At 36.1% G+C, this 20,001-nt stretch overlaps 1 protein-coding gene across 1 annotated transcript in view; it reads left to right on the top strand.

Annotated features, from left to right (window-relative positions):
• Window positions 1-20,001, top strand: part of LOC131063287 (uncharacterized) — a 166,306-nt gene that overhangs the window by 30,155 nt on the left and 116,150 nt on the right. Inside the window, exons 2-5 of the mRNA XM_057997071.2 lie at window positions 1,919-2,369; window positions 2,556-2,759; window positions 15,932-15,989; window positions 16,113-16,175. Coding sequence (XP_057853054.2) covers window positions 1,960-2,369; window positions 2,556-2,759; window positions 15,932-15,989; window positions 16,113-16,175 — 735 coding nt within the window. The 5' untranslated portion in view covers window positions 1,919-1,959. The remainder of the gene's footprint in view (window positions 1-1,918; window positions 2,370-2,555; window positions 2,760-15,931; window positions 15,990-16,112; window positions 16,176-20,001) is intronic.

Below are 20,001 nucleotides of genomic sequence, written 5' to 3'. Positions count from 1 at the left end.
AAATGTTACTTTAATAAAACTTCAGGCATTAAAATATATTAGCAATTGGACTCCGAATAGCGTGAGTGATAGCTCGTCGGAAAGCTCTCGCCAAGGAGTATCAAATCCAATCACCAAAACTAGCCCCCGTTGTGTCCTGCTGACTTACTAAAAATAGTAAGTATGCCTGAAACTAAGTAAATCAACTTCGTTTTGGCCCAAACTGGAAATGACTAGGCCAAAACACTCCAGGATCCCTTTAAACCCTTCGTTAGCCCTCGGGACCATGTAGAGCTAGGCTAACGCACATATACTTGGTCAATCTGCTAGAGTGGGGACATTACATTATACTTTGCTTTTTAGTATTTACTTAGTACTATTTTGATTTCCATATCGCAATTGACAATGAAACAATATGGCAGCAGTGTGGCCTTTGGGCATTTTGTTTGTTATTTCTTTAATAACTATTATGATATGCATATTGACAATGTGAATGAATTGAAATTCTGAATTATGAGTGCATATTGAGTATTGAGTCTATTGATAATGTTGTATGTTCGATGTTTGCATTCTAAAATGTTTTCCTAGTATCATACACATGCTATATCCATGTTTTCATATGAATATAATGTATAGATGCATGCTTTATCCATGTTTTCATATTAACATTTAGAATTTTCCTATATATTTTAAATTTTCCCTATATTTTATATAGCCGTCCCCTTTGCCGTCCCCCCCCGTCCCCAAATTTGGCAAAAAAAATTGCCGTCCCGGAAACTCGTCCCCCCGTCCCCCCGTCCCGGAAACTTGGGGTAACGTAGGATATTACACCAGTACTCAAATATTTCACACATGATAACTTACGTATATCAACCACAAATAGATGAATTGCAGGAATCTACTAATAGGACCAATGCTCAGCATAATCATTCAATAATTTACAGATGTTAATATCATAGGGACAACTTAAGACATCAGTAAATAAATTAAGTAATATGCAACAGTATTTACAGCAGCAACCATTGAGCATTTATGATAGATAGTAAGCTAGCATAATGTTTTTTCAATATCATATACATTCTGGTCGAAATAAGTAGAGCATTGAAACTCAACCTGAAATTAGTCAAATATGGTCAAACATGTCTTGTACAGCAGTCAAATCAGTCAGTTACAACCAGTAGTAAACAGAAACTGAGAAAATCAAATTTTGATTTTGTAGCAGATGGGTTGAATATATTAAGTAAAAGGGATCAACACAGAAGTCAAGCACTTCAGCATACCCTCACTGACCTCATAAGGCCCCCTCACTGATGTTTATAGTTCCTTGGTCTTTCTGCTGTTGCTCTTCATGGTTTTCAATATGCATTAGATGCTTGCAACAGTTGTCACTAATGAAGTCATTGAATGCTGTTTGTATTCAATGATTGATAGATAATGAGACCGATGTGTCAATTATCAGCACCATCAGGATTAGCTGTGTGATTAATGCAGTTATATGTGCTAGGTTAGCCAGGAGAAAGAAACTTGTAAAGTTTCATGATTTTGAACAAGAAGTCTTAAATCATATAACCATGTCATGAATGTTGATTATGTATGAGCATGCCATCACGAATCTAATTTTAATGTTCTTTGCTATTTAGAGTCACAAGCTTTCATTTGGTAGTTTGAGTATGCAATTTATACAGGGTAATAACAAATTTTCTATCTGTATTTTGACAATATGTAAGAGAATAAATCTGTATCTTTTATCTTGACTTATGTATAATAGTAAAATGACTATCATTGCTTTTAGATATCCTGTGTTTGGCCCAAGCACATCTCTTTTCTGCACCTATAGAAGAATGTTTATTCTACGTATGTTTTCAGTATGAGATAGCGTTTAATGAGAGAAAATCATATGATGATTAGGCTTTTTGTAATACTTTGCATGAACTTACAGCTGGTACATTATTACGAGGAGATTTGGAAACAATATCAAACATGGCTCAAGCATTGTCATGCACATCAATTACAAGGGAGTGCAATGCAGCTCTTAATAACTTAAGGTTTATTGATTACAAGATCTTTGACCATGATCCAACAGTAGCAAAAGTTTTCATTTCTCGAACCCCTTATAATGGGCCTTTATTCATGTCATCATGGGAACCAAATACTCTCATATACAACAGCCATTTAATTAAACAAAAGTCAAGTGCATTTAGTACTCCTAGATCAAGAAAAACTATCTGTGCTGCATACAGTACTGGAAAAGGGATACCCAGAAGTAGCAATTACAATCGATTAGGAGAGTGTTTGGTCATTCCACCTTCACCAAATACAAAAAAGGCCCGTGGAATCATCAAGTTCTTGGGAGGCGCTTTCATTGGAGCAGTGCCTGAAGTTACTTACAGGTAACTATAATGGATGTGAGCTGGCCCTATCTGAATCTGCATATTATGTCTAGATGAATATATTTTAAAATTTCTTAGAGAGGTCCTTTTTTATGATCTATTAATCAATTTTATGATTGTCATCTTAAACTTGACTCTAAAACTATGCTTATTCCTTGATGTAACTTTCTCATGTTTTTATGCCAGCCTTTTAATGGATCTTTTGGCCAAGGAAGGATTTCTTGTTATTGCAGTTCCCTACAATGTGACCTTTGATCATGCACAAGCTGCAAAAGAAATATATAATAAGTTTAACAGTTGCATGGACATTATGCTGGCTTCAGGCCTCCCATCGGCTAATCTTACACCAAATGATATTTTAGAATTGCCAGTTTATTGTGTTGGGCACAGGTGTGCAAATCTTGTCTCATTCAATTTTCCCTTTTTGTTTGTTTGTCACAACTTGAAGTAGCCTCTCTCTCTCTCTCTCTCTCTCTCTCTCTGACTCTGATATTTGTTCACATAGAATCATATATGTGAAGTTGTGAACATCCTTCGCGTTACAATATTTTTTTTTGTTTTACTTGTATGCATTGGTAAACACTGTTAAATACCTTACTACCGTGTGGGCCATAACTGCTTTGGATAGTGCAGGACAAATTTTCTTTTTCTTTTTTTTTGTCTTAATTTGTTGCAGTTGTCATATTGCTGTATATCTTTTATTCATATCAATACCATATTGGGATATAAAATAACGTTCATAGCTTCTTTTTCTATCTATAGGAATGCAATCTGACACTTGCAATTTGGTATCTCAAGAAAATTGAACGAGAGAAAATGTGGAAATTTTAAGAATGTTCTCATGAACTTTATTACCATATACAACCCTCAATATGGATGAAGAAAGTACTATTCTAGTTACTCATTTGATATTTCTATGTTTAGCAGTCCTAGAAGGGTATATCCAAGTGTCTAATAAATTAGTGTGGTGCATTTATCTCTCAATCAGGAAATTATAAGTATAGAATATCTTTTAATTAATTTCTCTTTGCAAATATCCCCACATTGTAAATTCCAATTTGTACACATGGCCTAGTACACTAGTTTAATTTAATCTCAGTTTAATTGAATGAGATGCCCTTCCAAATATAACAGGTCAGTAATTGCACTTCAATTAGACTGGATGAGATATTCCTGGAAACATACACTTCACTAGTTGCATCTCAATTAGGCTGATTGAGGTGTCCCTGCACAAATACGGCTCACTAATAGCATCTCAGTTAGACTGAATTATATGTCCTTGAATGTGTACAAGTTTCTTTACCAAGTACCATTTTTCTTAGCCTCAAGTTCTGCTTGGTTGTTGTAGTTTTTGCATCTTTTTCTCTTATATAATACAAGAAAAATTGTCTGCACTTTTGGCAGAGCTGCTGGTCCTTCTCGCACACTGACATTTGCCTTTTGTTTGTCTTCCCTGCTGGGAAAATCTCTGCACACATTCTTCTGTGCCATTTGATTAGCTGTCCACTTTTCTATTCGAGATCTCCAAGCACCAAAGCAGATAAATTTCTGGATTTCACTTCAATTTGTTTTGTTCAAATTACTTCTTTAAAGTGCCTTGATTTTTTTCCCCTTCATTCCAGTATTTTTATTATTGTTATTTTCCAAAAAAAAATGATTTATTATGGCTAGTTCAGGCAGATCTACAAGCACTAACCAGAATCCTGATCTGCTTCTCAGTAACTTACCAAAGAGCTACATCTGAAACAGAAACAGGAAAAGGATTTTCCACCAATGCATGCAACAACACCTATTCCTAAGTTCTACGACCACTTCTATCCTGATTTCCCAAGCTGTTTGGTGGGCATAGGGTGGACACTTGTATTTGTAGTCTGTAGGCAAACTTGACAATGATGGAGTCACAACAGATTTTGATAGCAGAGGTCTATATGAATGATCAAGCCCTTACATGGTGGCAATCTCATGCCCAATTTTACCAAAGATTAGGTTATTGATTCATTCAGTTGGTTTCTTGTCAAATTGGAGGTACTTGATCTTGATGAACTCCTTTGCAGAAAATTCTTCTTAGTGATTTTTTCTCATCTTTGAGAGTAGATAGAGTTCTTCACTGCCAATTCCTTGGTGCATGCTTACCAATTTGCTTTAAAGGTGGAATCCAAGTAGCAGATGGCCAACCATTTTGTTACATCTTGGAATAAATTTTTTTTACGCTTCAAATTTAACCAACTCATCCAACAATGGAATTCTACTCGAATGTCACCACTAAGGGTTGTAGCAATGGAAGGAGTTCTATTGTATGGTGTACCAATCATAAGCAAAATGGTAATTCTACCGAAGCATGTTTCGGTTTGAAAACCAAGAAGGCCAAGAAACTTCTAGTTGAGCAAACATCACAACTTGAAGATTTGTACATATAGCAAGATTTGTAAATATAGGTATCGAAGAATCTCATTGATCATCTGTACAAATCTTTCCTTGTCTTCAATGAACTTGATAGCAAGATACCTATCCATGAGCAATTGTATGTAATCAGATTTCACCTTGTCTATTGCTTATTTGATTGTGTGCAATTGTGTATCATTGACTCCATTTGCAACTCTTTTTTGCCTCTCCTCAATTTGAGTTTTCCAAATAAGATCTTCAATGTGTTTATGAGTATTATTTGCCCTTGTTAACACTTGCACAATTCCATCCTCTGTGACCAATAATTGGTCCTTCAAATCTTGCAATGCCGAAGAAGATTGTCTAAATTCATCAAAGTAACTAGGGCTGCCACACCATAAGTTTCTGATTTGATTTCATCTGTAAGAACATTGCCATCATCAAAATCAGCTGACTCACTAGATGATGCCATGCAATCTTCATGATGGAATGGTGGGAGAACGTTATGATCAAATACAATATCACCAAGGGAAATCATCTCTTTACAAGGTATATTAATAGAGACTCGCATACACCTCACTTGTAGATGCAATAGGTGATTCTTTTTCCTTACAAACCATTGACACTCTGCTGGAATAAAATTGTTAGTTCCGTCTTCTTTGTTGTTTATTCAAAATTCCTTTGTTGACTTAGCGAGATTAGATTCTTTGATCTCATGAACATCAATGTACTCATCTTCATTAGTAGAAGCACATGAAGAATTATCTTCATCCTCAATTTTAGAAGCGTCATGACCATTAGAAACAATTTCCTCTTCCTGAATTTCCTTGCTGTTAAATTTTATGGTCAGATTAGGTGATTCAATTAATTCACACAAATGCACAACTATTACCTTGGGAAAACCTTCCTCTTGAAGGTAAAAAAACCCAGCAATCAAATATGACTTTATTATCTCAAATGTGTCAAGGGACTTTACAAAGAAATTTGCTTCACTCTTGAAGCTATATGATAGCTCAATATGGAGAATATCTGATCTGCATTAAGTAATAGAAATTTCTTTGTTGATGCCCAACCTGCTGTAGATAGTCTTCTATCTGCCACACACAATCAACAAACTATTATATGAATCTTTGATTTGCTATGCAATATTCACGTAAAGTCTGCTATTCGATATCCACAGACTGTGAGATATTCACGAACTGAGTGTTATATGAAATCCACGGGCTGAGTGATCTACACGGACTATCTGCTGAGTGTTCGGTATTGAGAATGATCCAAACCTTCATAAGTATCCCGATCAAATGAGCCTTCAACCATCATGACTCCTCCAAAAGTCGTCTTTCATTCTAACGTTATAGTTGTGCATTGGTTAAGTTAATTACCCACCGGTTCCTTAATCATGACTCCTGGAGATTGACGGGATTTATATAACTCTTCATATAAATGAATTATTATATTTATACAAATTGTGTTTGTTCTTTTAAGCCTTTCTATATTCAATGATATAATTTGTCTAAGGCCGATAGGCCAATGAGGCAAATTATTTATGTTGTTAGTCATGAAGGATGTCGACTGAAGCTATTTCATCAACACTTGCAACTCTTCTGAGATGATGGCATGAGAATACAAAATTTTCAGTAGGTTCAGTGTTAGTAGTAGTACATTCTTCTACCGAGATGTCTGGATGGCTAATTGGACAATTTTTGTTGTTGTTCTTCCTCTAGCATCTTTACCATTTTACGGTTTACCCTGCATAGGTGATTAGGCTCCCAGGGCCCTTTGCATGAAAAGAAAAGGTTTTTTGTCTTCTTAGTTTGCTCTTGCTGCCCTCATGAATTTTTGCATTGGAAGAATCCTTTTCATTTCCTTCTGCTTTCTCGTTAAGTGAAAAGGGAGGTCTCAACCACTCAGGATGCTCACACAATTGTTTTAAACTCTTGACATATTTTTGACAACTGTCACAATAATTTGATAACTTTGCTTCAATTCTATCAGGCTTTCTAGAAAGTGCTCTTCAAAGTCTTCATCTTTCTCACTTGAATAACCAACTCTCAGCTTCGATTGATCGGAAGCAATTTTTGAAAAAGAAATTTTACCAATAAATCCAAAAGGCTGGTAGGATGCACTGCTTTGATACCGCTGTGATATCCCCAATGGGTTAGCATAAATTTTCACCTTTTTACTCTCATGCATTTTGTCAAAAAGTTTTCTTGCAGGTGTAATGTAATGTTTTCCATTTTAGATTTGCAGAGTTAACATAATTTGCTATATATATACATGCTATAAGTTTTGCAAGTAATAAACATAATAGGAACACACAAAAGTGAGCAAACTTTGACCATATATTGTAAATCTCTGATTAAGAACACACGATAATTTTGTCCATGTTATGGTAGTCTTACAGAGCATGACAAACTAAAAAATACACAGGGAATATAGTGCAACAAAAACCACACAAGAGCTATAGCTCATGCCCATACATGACTTGAGCCATAGTACTAGAACTCTTGCTCAAGGAAATATGCCAGCATAGAATGTTGTATGCCATGATTTGTGTCAGTTTTGAATAGAATAGCATGAATAGAGTAGATATTAATCCTTACGCCAAGCTGGAATCCCATGAGTGGTACCAATCCTCACGTCTCATTGAATGGCTGACTTGAATATATATATTCCAGCACACACCTTCCACGTATAACAGAAAATGAAGCCACAAAATAGCAAATGTAATTGGTGGCTCAGTTGCTGAAAGTGTAAGGGAAAATCGCTTCCATCAAATGATCAATATCTACCCTGATTATGTTATTCACACACCCAAGATGCCTTAATTACTTAGCAAAAACTTCCCAACTTTAGTGAAGCAAACTAGGCCAAACAAATTATTAAGCTCCAAAATTGTAAACCTTATCTTTTCTTTGGCGTCTCAGCAAATAAGCAATATCTTCAAAGTTGGTGCCCATAGGTAAGCAATTTGATTCCTCTAAAAGACATGCACCCTTTTTCCTTGTTCATGGTATGAAATCGATTCTCTCAAAACGATTTATAATACTTAGTTTGATGTTCAAAAGTAGCTTCTATGTGTTTAATTTAAATGCCAATATTACTTTACAGAAAGCTCTTGATTTGTTTATTCATTTTAGTCAATCTTCATAAATGCCAAAGCATACAAGCTTAAGCGCCCATGCCAAGATCTCCACAATATAATACTATGCTTCAAACCCCAATAATTAGCTTAGAAGAACAAACCAAACATAGTGTCTACCTTATCTTTCCACAAGAATTTAGCAATATATTCAAAAGCCTGCAGATTTGTCTATAAAAGAGATTGCACAAATTTGATAAACTTGATTGTAAATGCACTGTGAAATACCTGGTTGATATCTCCAACAACTGAACAATGTAGAGCAATGGTGAATCCTGAAATGAATCCACTCCAAGATGGAATTGGGTTTTCGTCCAACCCACCAAAACCCAAGAGTATCTGTCCTAGGGCTTGCTAAACCAAAAGCCAAAAAGTTCCGAGATCTCTTCAAGAGAAAATAACTAGACCAAGCAAGCTCACATGAGTCCCAATCTGTCTTATTATAACCCTCTAAGGAAGCTTCAAGAAAACTGTTAAAAATTCCTTTTAAATATTTAACTTTAGCAAAAGGGAAATAATTAAGTGACCCTCTTATAATTCTCCATTGACATAAAATAAGTCACTTTCTAGAAGACCCCACTTGAGTTCTTTGTGTGAGCTTACTGCAGATTGGAGAGAGTTGTTGCTTGTTGATTATGCCAAAAATCAGTTTGCAACCAGCATTATTAAGGGAACTTTTCATGATGAAAAGTACAAATTGGTTGAGGGGCTGACATTATACAAGGGAAGGATCTTCATTGTGGCTGAATCTAAGCTTAAGGAGAAGATTTTGCAGACCTTCCATGACATTCCCCTTGCTGGTCACCAAGGTTATTTCAAGAGTTACAAGCAGATCCGAGAAAGATTTTCTTGGAAGGGGTTGAAAAATGATGTCTTGAGATACATTAAGGAGTGTCATACATGTCAGAAGAACAAAGATGAGAACACTCTACCAATTGGTTTGTTACAACCTTTGCCCATTCCTAGTTAGAAATGGGAAAGTATATCCATGGACTTCATCATTGGGTTGCCACGGGCTCAGGGGAAGGATTGTGTATACGTTGTGGTGGATAGATTGACTAAGTTTGTTCACTTTTTTGTCATCACCAACTCATTTACAGCAGCACAAGCTGCTGATGTGTTCTTTCAGGAGGTGTTCAGGTTACATGGATTGCCGAAGAACATTGTAAGTGATAGGGACAGCAAGTTCCTCATCACTTTTTGGCAGGAAGTCTTTTGACTATGTGGTACTGTGCTCACTCCAAGCACAAGTTATCACCCTCAGACTAATGGGTAGACTGAGATAGTGAATAAGTGGTTGGAGGGCTATCTCAGAAACTATGTTTTAGAGCAGCAGAATGCATGGTTGAGATGGCGTCACCTAGGAGAGTATTGTTACAACTCTTCATATCAGATGTCCATCAGAATGTCACCATTCATGGCATTATATAGTTATGAAGTTCCTAGCTTCGCTGATTTGATATTTGGTGACAACAGAACCCCTCAGGCAAAGGATATGATGCAGCAAAGTCAGGACATTTTGAGGTCTTTGAGGGACAATCTCTAGCATGCACAGAATCAACAAAAATTGTATGCTGATCAGCAGTGGATTGAGTGCATCTTTGAGGTGGGCGGCATGGTTTACTTGAGGCTCCAACCTTATAGACAATCTATTCTCAAGAAGAGTGGGGTTGATAAATTGAAGCCACGTTTCTACGGAGCTTTCAGAGTCATTCAAAGAGTTGGGGAAGTGGCATAAAAGTTGGAACTTCCGGCGAGCAACAAAATTCACAATGTCTTTCACGTGTCTCGCCTTAAGAAGGCTCTTGGACATAATGTAGTAGCTTCAATAGAGTTACCTCCACCAGATGAGGAGGGAGAGTTGGTTTTGATTCCTCAAGCTATCATTGACTTTAGGGAGCGTTCTTTGAGAAAAAGGGTGATCAAGGAGTACTTGATCAAATGGAAGAACTTACCAGTTGAGGATGCCACTTGGGAGAATGAGGAGATTCTGCAGCATCCAGCTTTACAGTTGCTTGAGGACAAACAATTTTGGAGAGGGTGGACTGTAATGTCCCCTTCCAACCAGTGATCACTCTTGGTGGAGAATAGCCTATTCTGGAGGCCTGTAGGCTATTTTTGGCAAAATTAGGGTTTCCATCTTCCGAGAGGATTTTGAGTGGGAAGTAGTTGGAGTCTGGGATTTCTGATTGTGGAGTTTTTTTGGGTTTTCAGAGGGCTTCGCAGTGATGGTACATGCATTGCGTTCAGTTGAGGTTTGCAAATTTACTATTTTTAGAAAGTAGGGTCTGAGTAGAACATTTTTTTTGGGTTTTCAAGAGTTTTCTGACAATATGGCATGCAACTTCATCTGACAACTCTTCAGTGGACTTACTATTTTTAGTAAGTAATAATTGATCCCGATTTTTGCCCTAACGAAGTCGGGAGTCACTATTTTTAGTGTGGAAATTTTTAGGGTTTCAGTCTAGTCTGGTAGCACCGGCTACTTTTGGCAGTTATGTGATGGCTCGGTGACTCAGTTCTATTTCTAGCAGGCATGGTTGAGTTCAAAATGCAGTTTAATGGACTTGGTCATTTATTTTTAAAATGACAAGTTAATATTTTTATGACTTTTGGTCTACAAAATAGTTTATTAAATATTAATACTTTGTCCCAAGTTTAATATTCAATTGTTAAATTGGACGACTTAGGAAAGGGGGAAAAATATTCTATTAAGAAGATTTTATTATTTCTCCTAAGTCGGGTCGAAAAAGGGAAAAAGTATTTTGAGATATTACTTGTGGACCTTGGACAAGTTCAAACTTGTCTAGGAGAGGGAAAAATACATCTTGGGCGACCATATGTTGGTGTAATGAAATGAAATGCAACGCTTATTTGGGTGAAATGAAATGTCATGTAATGTGGGCGAATTTGGAGGTGTTGAATTTGAATTTCGGTGAGCAAATGTTATAAATAAGAGCTTTGGGCTCTCATTTGGGGATATCTTTGAAAAATTATACTGTTATGCTGTTGGATTGACTCCAGACTTCTTCGAGGGTGAAAACCTCCTAGGGCTTTTTGCAGATTCAAGTGTGAGACATCACTCCTAGCTGTGGTTCGATCTTGGATTGCTTGGTTTGATTCCTGTGGATAGCGTTTTGTTGGAGAGATGAGTGTGTGGTGTCTTCTTCCTCTAGAGGGCACGATTTTTGGTGAAGAGCGTGGCTTTCCTTGCTAGCCATACCTTCCTTTGTTGGCCGTACCTTCTGGTGTTTTTTGCTGGACGTGTTTGGTGTGCTTTGTGTGGGAGATTTCGGTGGCTTTGTGTTTAGTGATTCTGGTTTTTGGGTGTGTGCGAGTCTCCAGTGTTGTTTGTGCTTCGTTGGTGTGGCTTTCCATAGTTTGCTGTGGTTCGTGGTGGCTGATTGGAGTTGCAACAAGCTATTTCTGTAACAGCAGATTGGTATAGTGGTTTCTTCTATTTTGTGTTGTTCTTATCTCGTACTCCAGTATTTTTATTAGTTTGTATCTTCTTATTCTCTTCCATCTTATGTGATGTTTCAGTTTGCTTTCCTCTATGTAATTCCCATTGCACAAGTGGAAGATGCTGGCCTAGCTGCTTTCAGTGATTGTAATTTCGGTTTGTAATTGTCCTTCCGCTGAATAAGCGGTGGAGTTGATAATAATTTTCATTTCTAGTCCTCCTGCTGCATAAGCGATAGAGTGATTGTCATTTTCAGTATTTGGTTTGTTCCTGGCAGATTGCCGCTAGGAAGTTTTTGAGTTTCAATCTCTTGCTGAATAAGTGGAAGGGGTTGGCTTGCCGCCCAAATTTGTAATCAATTTCAGTTTTCAAGCATCTAACAATCCCCTCAACACCGTATTCTCTCACCCTCCCAGATTGGGCTCTCGATGATCAAAAGGTGGAAAGGGTTACTTTCAGTAGCATTGAGATTATCTTTCCTAACCTTAACGGGTGCTTGAAGTGTTTGTTGTGTTTTAAAAATCAAAAAAATTATTGGGGATATTACATTAAGCAATTAGATGAATGAGATAGATAACTTTGTTTCATGGTGAGATCATTCGCTCACACCTTTTGCAAATAGATGTTTTCTATTTGCAGTGTAAGGTTGGACTGAGCCTCTCAAATGTGTATGTTTAACTTTGATTATCGAATAATTATTGCTCTTTGATGGTGTTCATTGGTGATATGAAAACCTTTTGCACAACCCTCAAAGATTGCACCTCCCTTTATGTATTTGTCTGAAGTTGGTGAAACAAAGTGTGGTTGATTTCACCTGAGCCTTTGTTGTCTTTTGAGTTCTTTAGATTTAGATTATAACCTCTCTAAACTCTTTCCTATTTACTTTCTGCATATTTCATTGAGAAAATGTCCCAAAAACACTTATCATTGCTAAATCATTCGCTATAACTCCTTGACATTTCAATTTGTTTAAGTCTTCTTAAAGGATTGTTCCATTTTACGAAAGGTTCCCCCTTGGTTACCAGCAAACATCAAGCCGAACGAGCTCATATCCATCACAAAGTCGCAAGTTCGCAGTAGGAACCATGGAATCGCTTGTATGATCCTCCGCAATCTCAGCATACACGGGATTTTTCTCAAGAGAGGATAGAGTGTCCGATGGAAACTTTATAGTTTATTCTATGTCGGTGTGGTCATAAAACACCCGTCAACAGTTGGAAGATGGCAGCTGTGTAAGTGCTGAGGTTGAGGACTTCTTCAATTGAATATATTGTTTTCTTGTTTCATCTCCATTGTTCTTCCTTGGTTGCTACCATTTATGTTCCTTTCATGTCCATTCTTTGGTTGTTTCATTGATCCACATTTGGCTGCTGCATCATTACCACTCACTATTATTTCCAATTTGTTTGAGTCACTTTTGCAATCATTGAATGAGTTTCTTGGCTGACATTTGTGCTTCTCCACTTCTTTTTTCACCTATAAACTGATTTTTAGACTGAGATTTTCAATTGCACAGTAGTTTAATCTCTCTCCATCTATCATTGCTAGGACCAGCAATAGGAGGATTATATGCACATCCTTCAACATAGTTAGAATTGGGAAATTCATGTCCATACAAGATATTCTCTGTTTGAAGCTTGTTGTGTCTTCCAACCATTGGTATCCTATTAGATTTTGATTGCTTTTATAGGTCCATATGTCTCACCAAAAGAAGTAGAACTACAAGGAAAAAGTTGTTGATTTTCAGACCATTTTAAGCAGTTTCTGCATTCAGAAATTCGAATTTTAAAACTAGGTGGCTTAAAACACAAAACTCAAACCAAAAAATGTGAACAACAAGTACACAGTATTGAACTCTCAAACCTGTAACTATCTTCTCAATAAATCTGAAAAGAAACAAACTGTAGAAGAATGAAATTTTACAGAAAAAGACTTTATATGTATCATACTTAAAAACAGAATATGTGCCTTTAACTAGACAATCATACTGATCGTAGCTAAGAGAAATTATATGAACCTGAGATGTCAAGTAAAGCACCGAGTTAAGCTTACAACTCATGGGAGTGACACTCAGTTTGACTGATCAACCAAGTAGTCTGACTAATCAATCAACCTAGTCTAAAAGCTAATAAAAGCTAATAATTCCCAATCAAAGTAGTTGAGACTAAGTTACATCTACAAATCACTCAAGTCTTAGATAGTTAACTGCACTAATCTCAAAGAAGACTCCTACACAAGTGCATCCTCTTTATGCTGATTCCTCAGCTGTGCATGGGTTTGAATCTGCTGCAGTCACTATTGGTTGGTCATTGTGTGAACACTAGCCGAGCACCTTAAGGTGTGAAAAATCTAACAAAAGTTGCTTCCTTTGTGCCAAATTTGACGTAACTTCATGTTGAAATTGAACACCCATTAGCATTCTTAGGCCAAATTTAAACCACTCCAAGATGGCCATTGAGTAGTTTATTTTTTTCAGATTGTCGATTCAGTTTGGCTTCATATGGCTGAGCAAAAGTTTCACAACCAACATTACAAATTGAAGTTCATCTCATAGTTACAAGACTTAGATTTGCCTCAGACTTGACAAGCTGATTCTTGACCTAGAATTGGACTTGATGCCTAGACTCAGCAAAGACTTTGCAAACTAAAAAAACCACAAAATAGAGTTTTTTTTTAGGATTTGAAACTTGTTTCATGCACCCTTAATAAATAAACTTTAAAGACAATAAACTAATCAATAGAAGCTATTTTGATCACATACACAAAATACATTGATCGCATGAGTATAAAAGTAGATTTTAGCTGAAGGAAACAACAGTTTTAGATATATAAATATTGTCAAGTGTTTAAGGCATATAAATCTCATGGATTATGTTATCCATCGCATAAAAAAAAAGTCACAATGTGGAGCCATGAGCTACGGAATAAAGGAACTTGTATCCCTTAGCTAATATTATTATCTTTTTGTGGAGTCATGTGCTTGTATCTCAAACAAATTTGAAATGTTGCTACAGCCTTAGGAGCATTACTTGGGATAGGTTTTGACTTAGCAAACTAGAAGGATAAATCTAATTTATTTCTTAAGAATTTAATTAGGAAAATGTTGAAAAAGAAAATGCGGCTCTTCCATCCAACATGGCCCAAAAAGATCTTCATTTCTTTGTTTTTAAAACTAGAGTAGAGATTTAGGAGTGGTGCTCTTAGTAGGGTCAAGGGGTAGCACCCCTTGGGGTTTGGGGGCAATGTTGCCAATGGGGGTTAGTGGGGGTCAAGGTGCAACATTGCTTGTGGGGGTTTGGGAACAACACGCCCAACAGGGTTGAAGGGCAACACCTTGGTATCCTCCCTATCACAGTACAAGGTGGGATTGAGGGGTAGAGGCGTTGCCACCACATCTAGATTAAAGCCTTTGAGACAACTTGACACATTCTGTTTTTCATAATTTTATCACATTTTTACATCCTCCAAGAGTCATCCAAACCCTTCATTTTAAGTCTTCTTGTTTTGAGTTTTTTTGTTTCTTTCTTCTTTTTACTTGTGGCTGAGTTTTCCTCTTGGGACTCAATGGGTTTGACGAGTTTGGTAGACCCAGATCACATGTCCCCAAGACTCGTTTAGTCCCACTTGCTTCAGGATTCATTTAGTCTTGGCAAGTCCAAGTGAATCTTGTAATTATGTCCCATCTACTATGGGTGTAAACATTTCTTTGAGATGTGGATCCTAATGCTTTTTGCTTGGATTTCCCAATTCAACTTAGCACCATATGTTGTTAAAACTTAATGTGAACCAGCTCAAGCTGTATGAGCCATCTCACTTGGATGAGGATATATCCCTCACTCATCCTATAGATCCAATCTTAGAATTTTAGCAAGTATTGGTTGATACTCAAGAGGAAATCCACTACTTGATTGGCTGCAAAGAAACATTGCCAACATAGGCCAAATGGTTCTCTGAATTAGCTTTTTCTGAGATGTTTCTTCGTCTAATCTAGGAGTTGGGAACTAATTCCACTAAAAATGCAGGAAATGATTAATAATATATTATAATTTTCTCTTCATATTTATCTCCACCAGTTTGCACACCAGAGATTCACTATTGCATCTCTGTTATAAGAATGAAATTTTCTTGCACATAAGACATTAATCTAACTACATCTCAGTTATATATTGAATGAGGTGTTCTCACACATGTACAGTTCACTATCTGTGCATAAGTTAGATGGCACAAGGTTTGTGTACATGCTCAATTAAAAGCCAGTTCGTATACACTTAACCTCATCCTTGTAAATCTATGTATACCTCATTAATGAAGATGTACAATATTACTTTTCTTGGCAGCATTTCTCACTTATCATATTTACCTGTATTTTCTGTTGTCATAATCATGCAGGGATGTATTTAACATTAGCCAAAAGATATATATTTTAATTTTCAATGCATTTTTCAGAATAATTTGAGTGTGAAAGGAAGCAATCCTAAAACTCATAATTGTCATTGTACTCATGTGATAATGTCTGTCTCATGTATGACATGTACGTTGCACTCAATGTGGATTAATCCTCTTTTTGGGTGTCAGCAATGGTGCACTCCTCCAATCTCTTGAAGGATGTTATTTTGAGGAAAAATTGCAAAAGGTTCCTTCTGCCATTGATCAACTATTATTTGTTTTCTATCATAACAATATCATTTGAGACGATTTCTGTTTATTCCTTGTAAACCTATATTTCTGTTCACAATAACGTTTCTCCTTGTTGCAGGCAAATATTTTGATTGCATTTAACAACAAACCTGCTGCAGAGGCTGTTCCTTATTTTGAACAAGTGAGTGTACTTCCAAGTAGAGCAAAGTTGAAATAGTTTGGAAAGAAATATATTTTTCACTTCAGATTAGTTTAGTGATGCTTTATTAGAAATGAATTTAATATGCTTGTTTGTTTGAAGTTGTCAAACATGTAATTATACAATCTCATTAACTCTAATGGAACTAGCATAAAATTGGTTGGAAGACGCATCTTGAGTGGATCTAGTAGTGCTGTTGGCTTATTCATGGTTATCTTATCCTAGAATCTTTTACCATTCCCTTCTTTTGTTGGAAACTAGGAAATCTTGTATTGGAAGGATACCAAAATGGCAATACCCCCTTTACCCTTGGCATGGTTGATAGAAAACGCAGTAGAGTTTTTCCAAACATATCTCAAATTATTATCCAAATGAAAACCAACTGCTTTGACTTCTTGCATTAGAAAACAATCTAGCTGTTTAGTTTGATAACTTTGATTGCATGGTGATCTAAGAATATATTTTCTATAAGGGATTCCAATCCTTGAACATTCCAATTTATATGGTTAAGCATTGTTTCTTAGGTGGGGGTTGGGTTCCTTTCAAATTCTTATATAATCTATCAAAACAATCAGAAATATTTTCCCCTTTGCCCTTCTTTCCTGGTGTTTGGGAGCTATTGGTTCCACTCACATTCTTTCTCTTCTTCTTCTCTTCCTCTTTAAAACCCTCCATGTTTTCATCCCTGGGATCATATTATGAATCTTGGAAAAGAGGGTTAAAGTAGTTAATGGAATTTTTTTTCATTTTTCAATTCAGAGTCAAATGGTATTCCTTTAGAATCAATTGAATTCGTAGTACTTGGCAGGTCAGAGTTTACATTCTTACTTTTTTGTGTCTCTTTAATCTATTCTTTCAGTTTATCCAACACAATTTCTTGAGCATTTTTCTTATGGGGAACGACCATAGATGTTTTGACTTCTATTGGAGTATTAGAGTTCTCATTTGTCTCTGGATTATCATTCGTTAAAGTATCCATAGTTTTTTTTGAATGTTCATTGTCCTTAGAGAAAGTGTTTGAGGCAACCTCCTCTCTAGCAGGTTTTGAGGTCTCCATAGAGAAGGCCTTCGAGTTACTATTTGCATCATCCCCTTTTGGGGTTTAATGCCCATTGTGGTTTTGAGTCACTCCCTTAGAGGATTTTTGAGCATCGAAGTCATTAAATGCAGCTTTAGGAGGTTTAGAATTATGATTTTTCCTACTGTAAATTATTTTAGCACTTGCATGAGTTAAGTTCCCCCAATGCTTCTATTTCACATTGAAAGTTTTTATCATTTATGGAGAACTCTATTATTTCTGGGATTTGAATCCCCTCATTAGAGGATACCAAAATCCATGCATTCATATGGGGTAAGGTCGAGTGGGTATCTTCAATCTGTAGGGTCTTTCCAATGGGTTTGATCAATTGAGGCAATAAAGCCCACATTTGTGCAGGCACATCTTTGACATTGATCTATATAGGGATAGAGAAAAACATGATTTCCTTTTGGGTTATCTTGGGAGATTAGGCAACCATTTTAAACAAATATTTACCAATATTCCAATAATCATTTTCCAACGCTCTTGTTTGCATATTATGGTCCTTGAGAAAGATAGCAAATAACCCTTTTTGAATCATTTTGCAAAATGATATGTATATACTAATTTTTTTCCTCCACACACTATTAAGCGAGTTATTGAAAAATTTTCTTGTCGGAAGATTAATGCTATCTAAAGAAGCCAAGAAAATAGTAGTGTTCCTTAACCTATTTCTTATTTCTTTAAGGCATTAATCATATCTTCATTAGGGTTAACTCTTAGAACCCTAAGGAGAGGATTCTTACCTCCTTCGTTTTGCTTGTGATCGGCTCCTCCACTTTCGAAGGGCTCCTTTGACTCCCACATTAAATTTTTTCTTTTTTGATGGAACTTTAGATTCTTCTTCATGTAGTAATTCTTTGAAGATTTTTTGTGCCTCATTTTTTATGGCTTCTCCCCCTCTATCAATTGTAGGGGTGCTGTCCATGAACACTCACACAGATACACTCAACACATTTGTGCGAGCAATCTCTCAAGACCCTAGTTAGAAGCCTCGTACAAATATAGGTAATCTAAAAAACAATTCAAAATATACCAAAACACAGTGCAATGCAAGCAAAAGATGTCAAATTGACGACAATCACACAACATTCAGGCCAAAGAAAAGACATGCAAGGTACACCTGTAATGTTCCCTTTTTATCTATCCTAGATATATAATTAAATAATTAAAATTATGTTTTAATTATTTAATAGGGTCATGGAAGTATTTAATTCCAAGTTCTAATTGACCTTTTTTATGTCAATGGAAAATTATAAGGGGGCCACTTTATTATTTCCCAAGCTAAATTCAAAAATTAAAAAGAAAGAGAAATATGAAAAGAGAGGGGAGTTGAAAAGTAGAATTCAAAGAGTTTCTTAAAAGGGTTATAAAAGAACACTGCGAGGCTCATTGGAGTCATGTTGAGCTTATTCTTTTAGTGTGATTGTAACCCTTGTGGTTTTAGAGTTTGGATTTGATCTAGCTCCGCTTCTTGGGGACACAAACTCTCTTGGGAAGATCAATTTTGGGGGTGAAAGATTCCTCCCTAGTTGATAGTAGGAGAAACAATCCAGGTTTCTTGCATGGTTAAAGCAATTGTAAGTTTTCAAGAAATTTGTTAAGTCTTCTTTGAAGACAAATTTGAGGAAGATTGGATAAATCTTCAAAATAAAGCTATTTCAGAAATGAAGAATTATTTCTCAGAAAGTTATGGTAGTAAGGTATTATTTTTAAGAATAAAGATTCAATTTTAGGGACAATACTTTAATTGTCATAATAAAGTTTATTGCTGGGAAATAAAGCTTAATGTTTATGGAGGGCTTTATTCAAAGGATTAATTTAAGCAGGAATATTGAATAAAGCTATCTGGGGAAATAATATTATTATTGCAAATTGAGGCCAGTAAGCTTTAATTTAACCTGAAGCATAGCAAGTTTATGTTCTTGGCATGATGTGCCATATTCTATTGTGAAGCCGTGGTTACTTCTTGCTAGCCATTTGTCTCCATACCTCTGGCATAAGAGAAATATATTGAAAGGGCTGAATTTTCTTCATTGTTGACTATTAATACATGCTATAGTGGTTTGAAAGGTGAAATATAGAAAGTGCATGAAAGATATTTCATTATTCGCCGAATGGATGAATTAAGTTGGGCACATCTCATATTGTTGGAATATTGTCATTGGTGTCAAAGGCACTCAATGGAGATTGTTGGCAAAGATTTCATCATTGATGTCAAAAGTATGGAGAAGAACAAAGGCGAAGGCTACAAAGAGATATACACATATAATGTTCATGTTAACCTACCAGGATTTAATCTAAAGTTCGTGAAGATCATTTTTTATGCAGCAATAAGTTTATAAGACAAAATAGATTTGTTTGATCAAGTTAGTGACCCACAATGATCAATTGAAAGACATTTGGCGATGGTTTTCAGCTTACAAAAGTGAAAGTTCTTTGTATTATGTTTATAGATGAGGCTGATACAATTGGAACAAGATATGGACAATATTGACATTATAGACAACAAACTAAGAAAGGACTGTTGGCCGCCTGAGGATGAAAGGTATCACCGCTCTTAGTCCAAAGGATGTAATCACTGAGTAATAGATGCAATTTGTGAAGGCCGATTAATCGTATGCATATAAGAATTGAGCTGCCAAAAGAATATTCAAAGACATTGTAATCAACATATAATTGCTGCCGTCCAAGGGGTTGAGCTTAACTGGTTAAAACACTGGGTTCTCA

This window comes from Cryptomeria japonica, chromosome 2 (genome assembly GCF_030272615.1).
Source record: "Cryptomeria japonica chromosome 2, Sugi_1.0, whole genome shotgun sequence".
NCBI classification, from domain to species: Eukaryota; Viridiplantae; Streptophyta; class Pinopsida; order Cupressales; family Cupressaceae; genus Cryptomeria; species Cryptomeria japonica.
The sequence above is the reverse complement of the archived record's forward strand: the minus strand, read 5'-3'. Positions and strand labels throughout refer to the sequence as shown.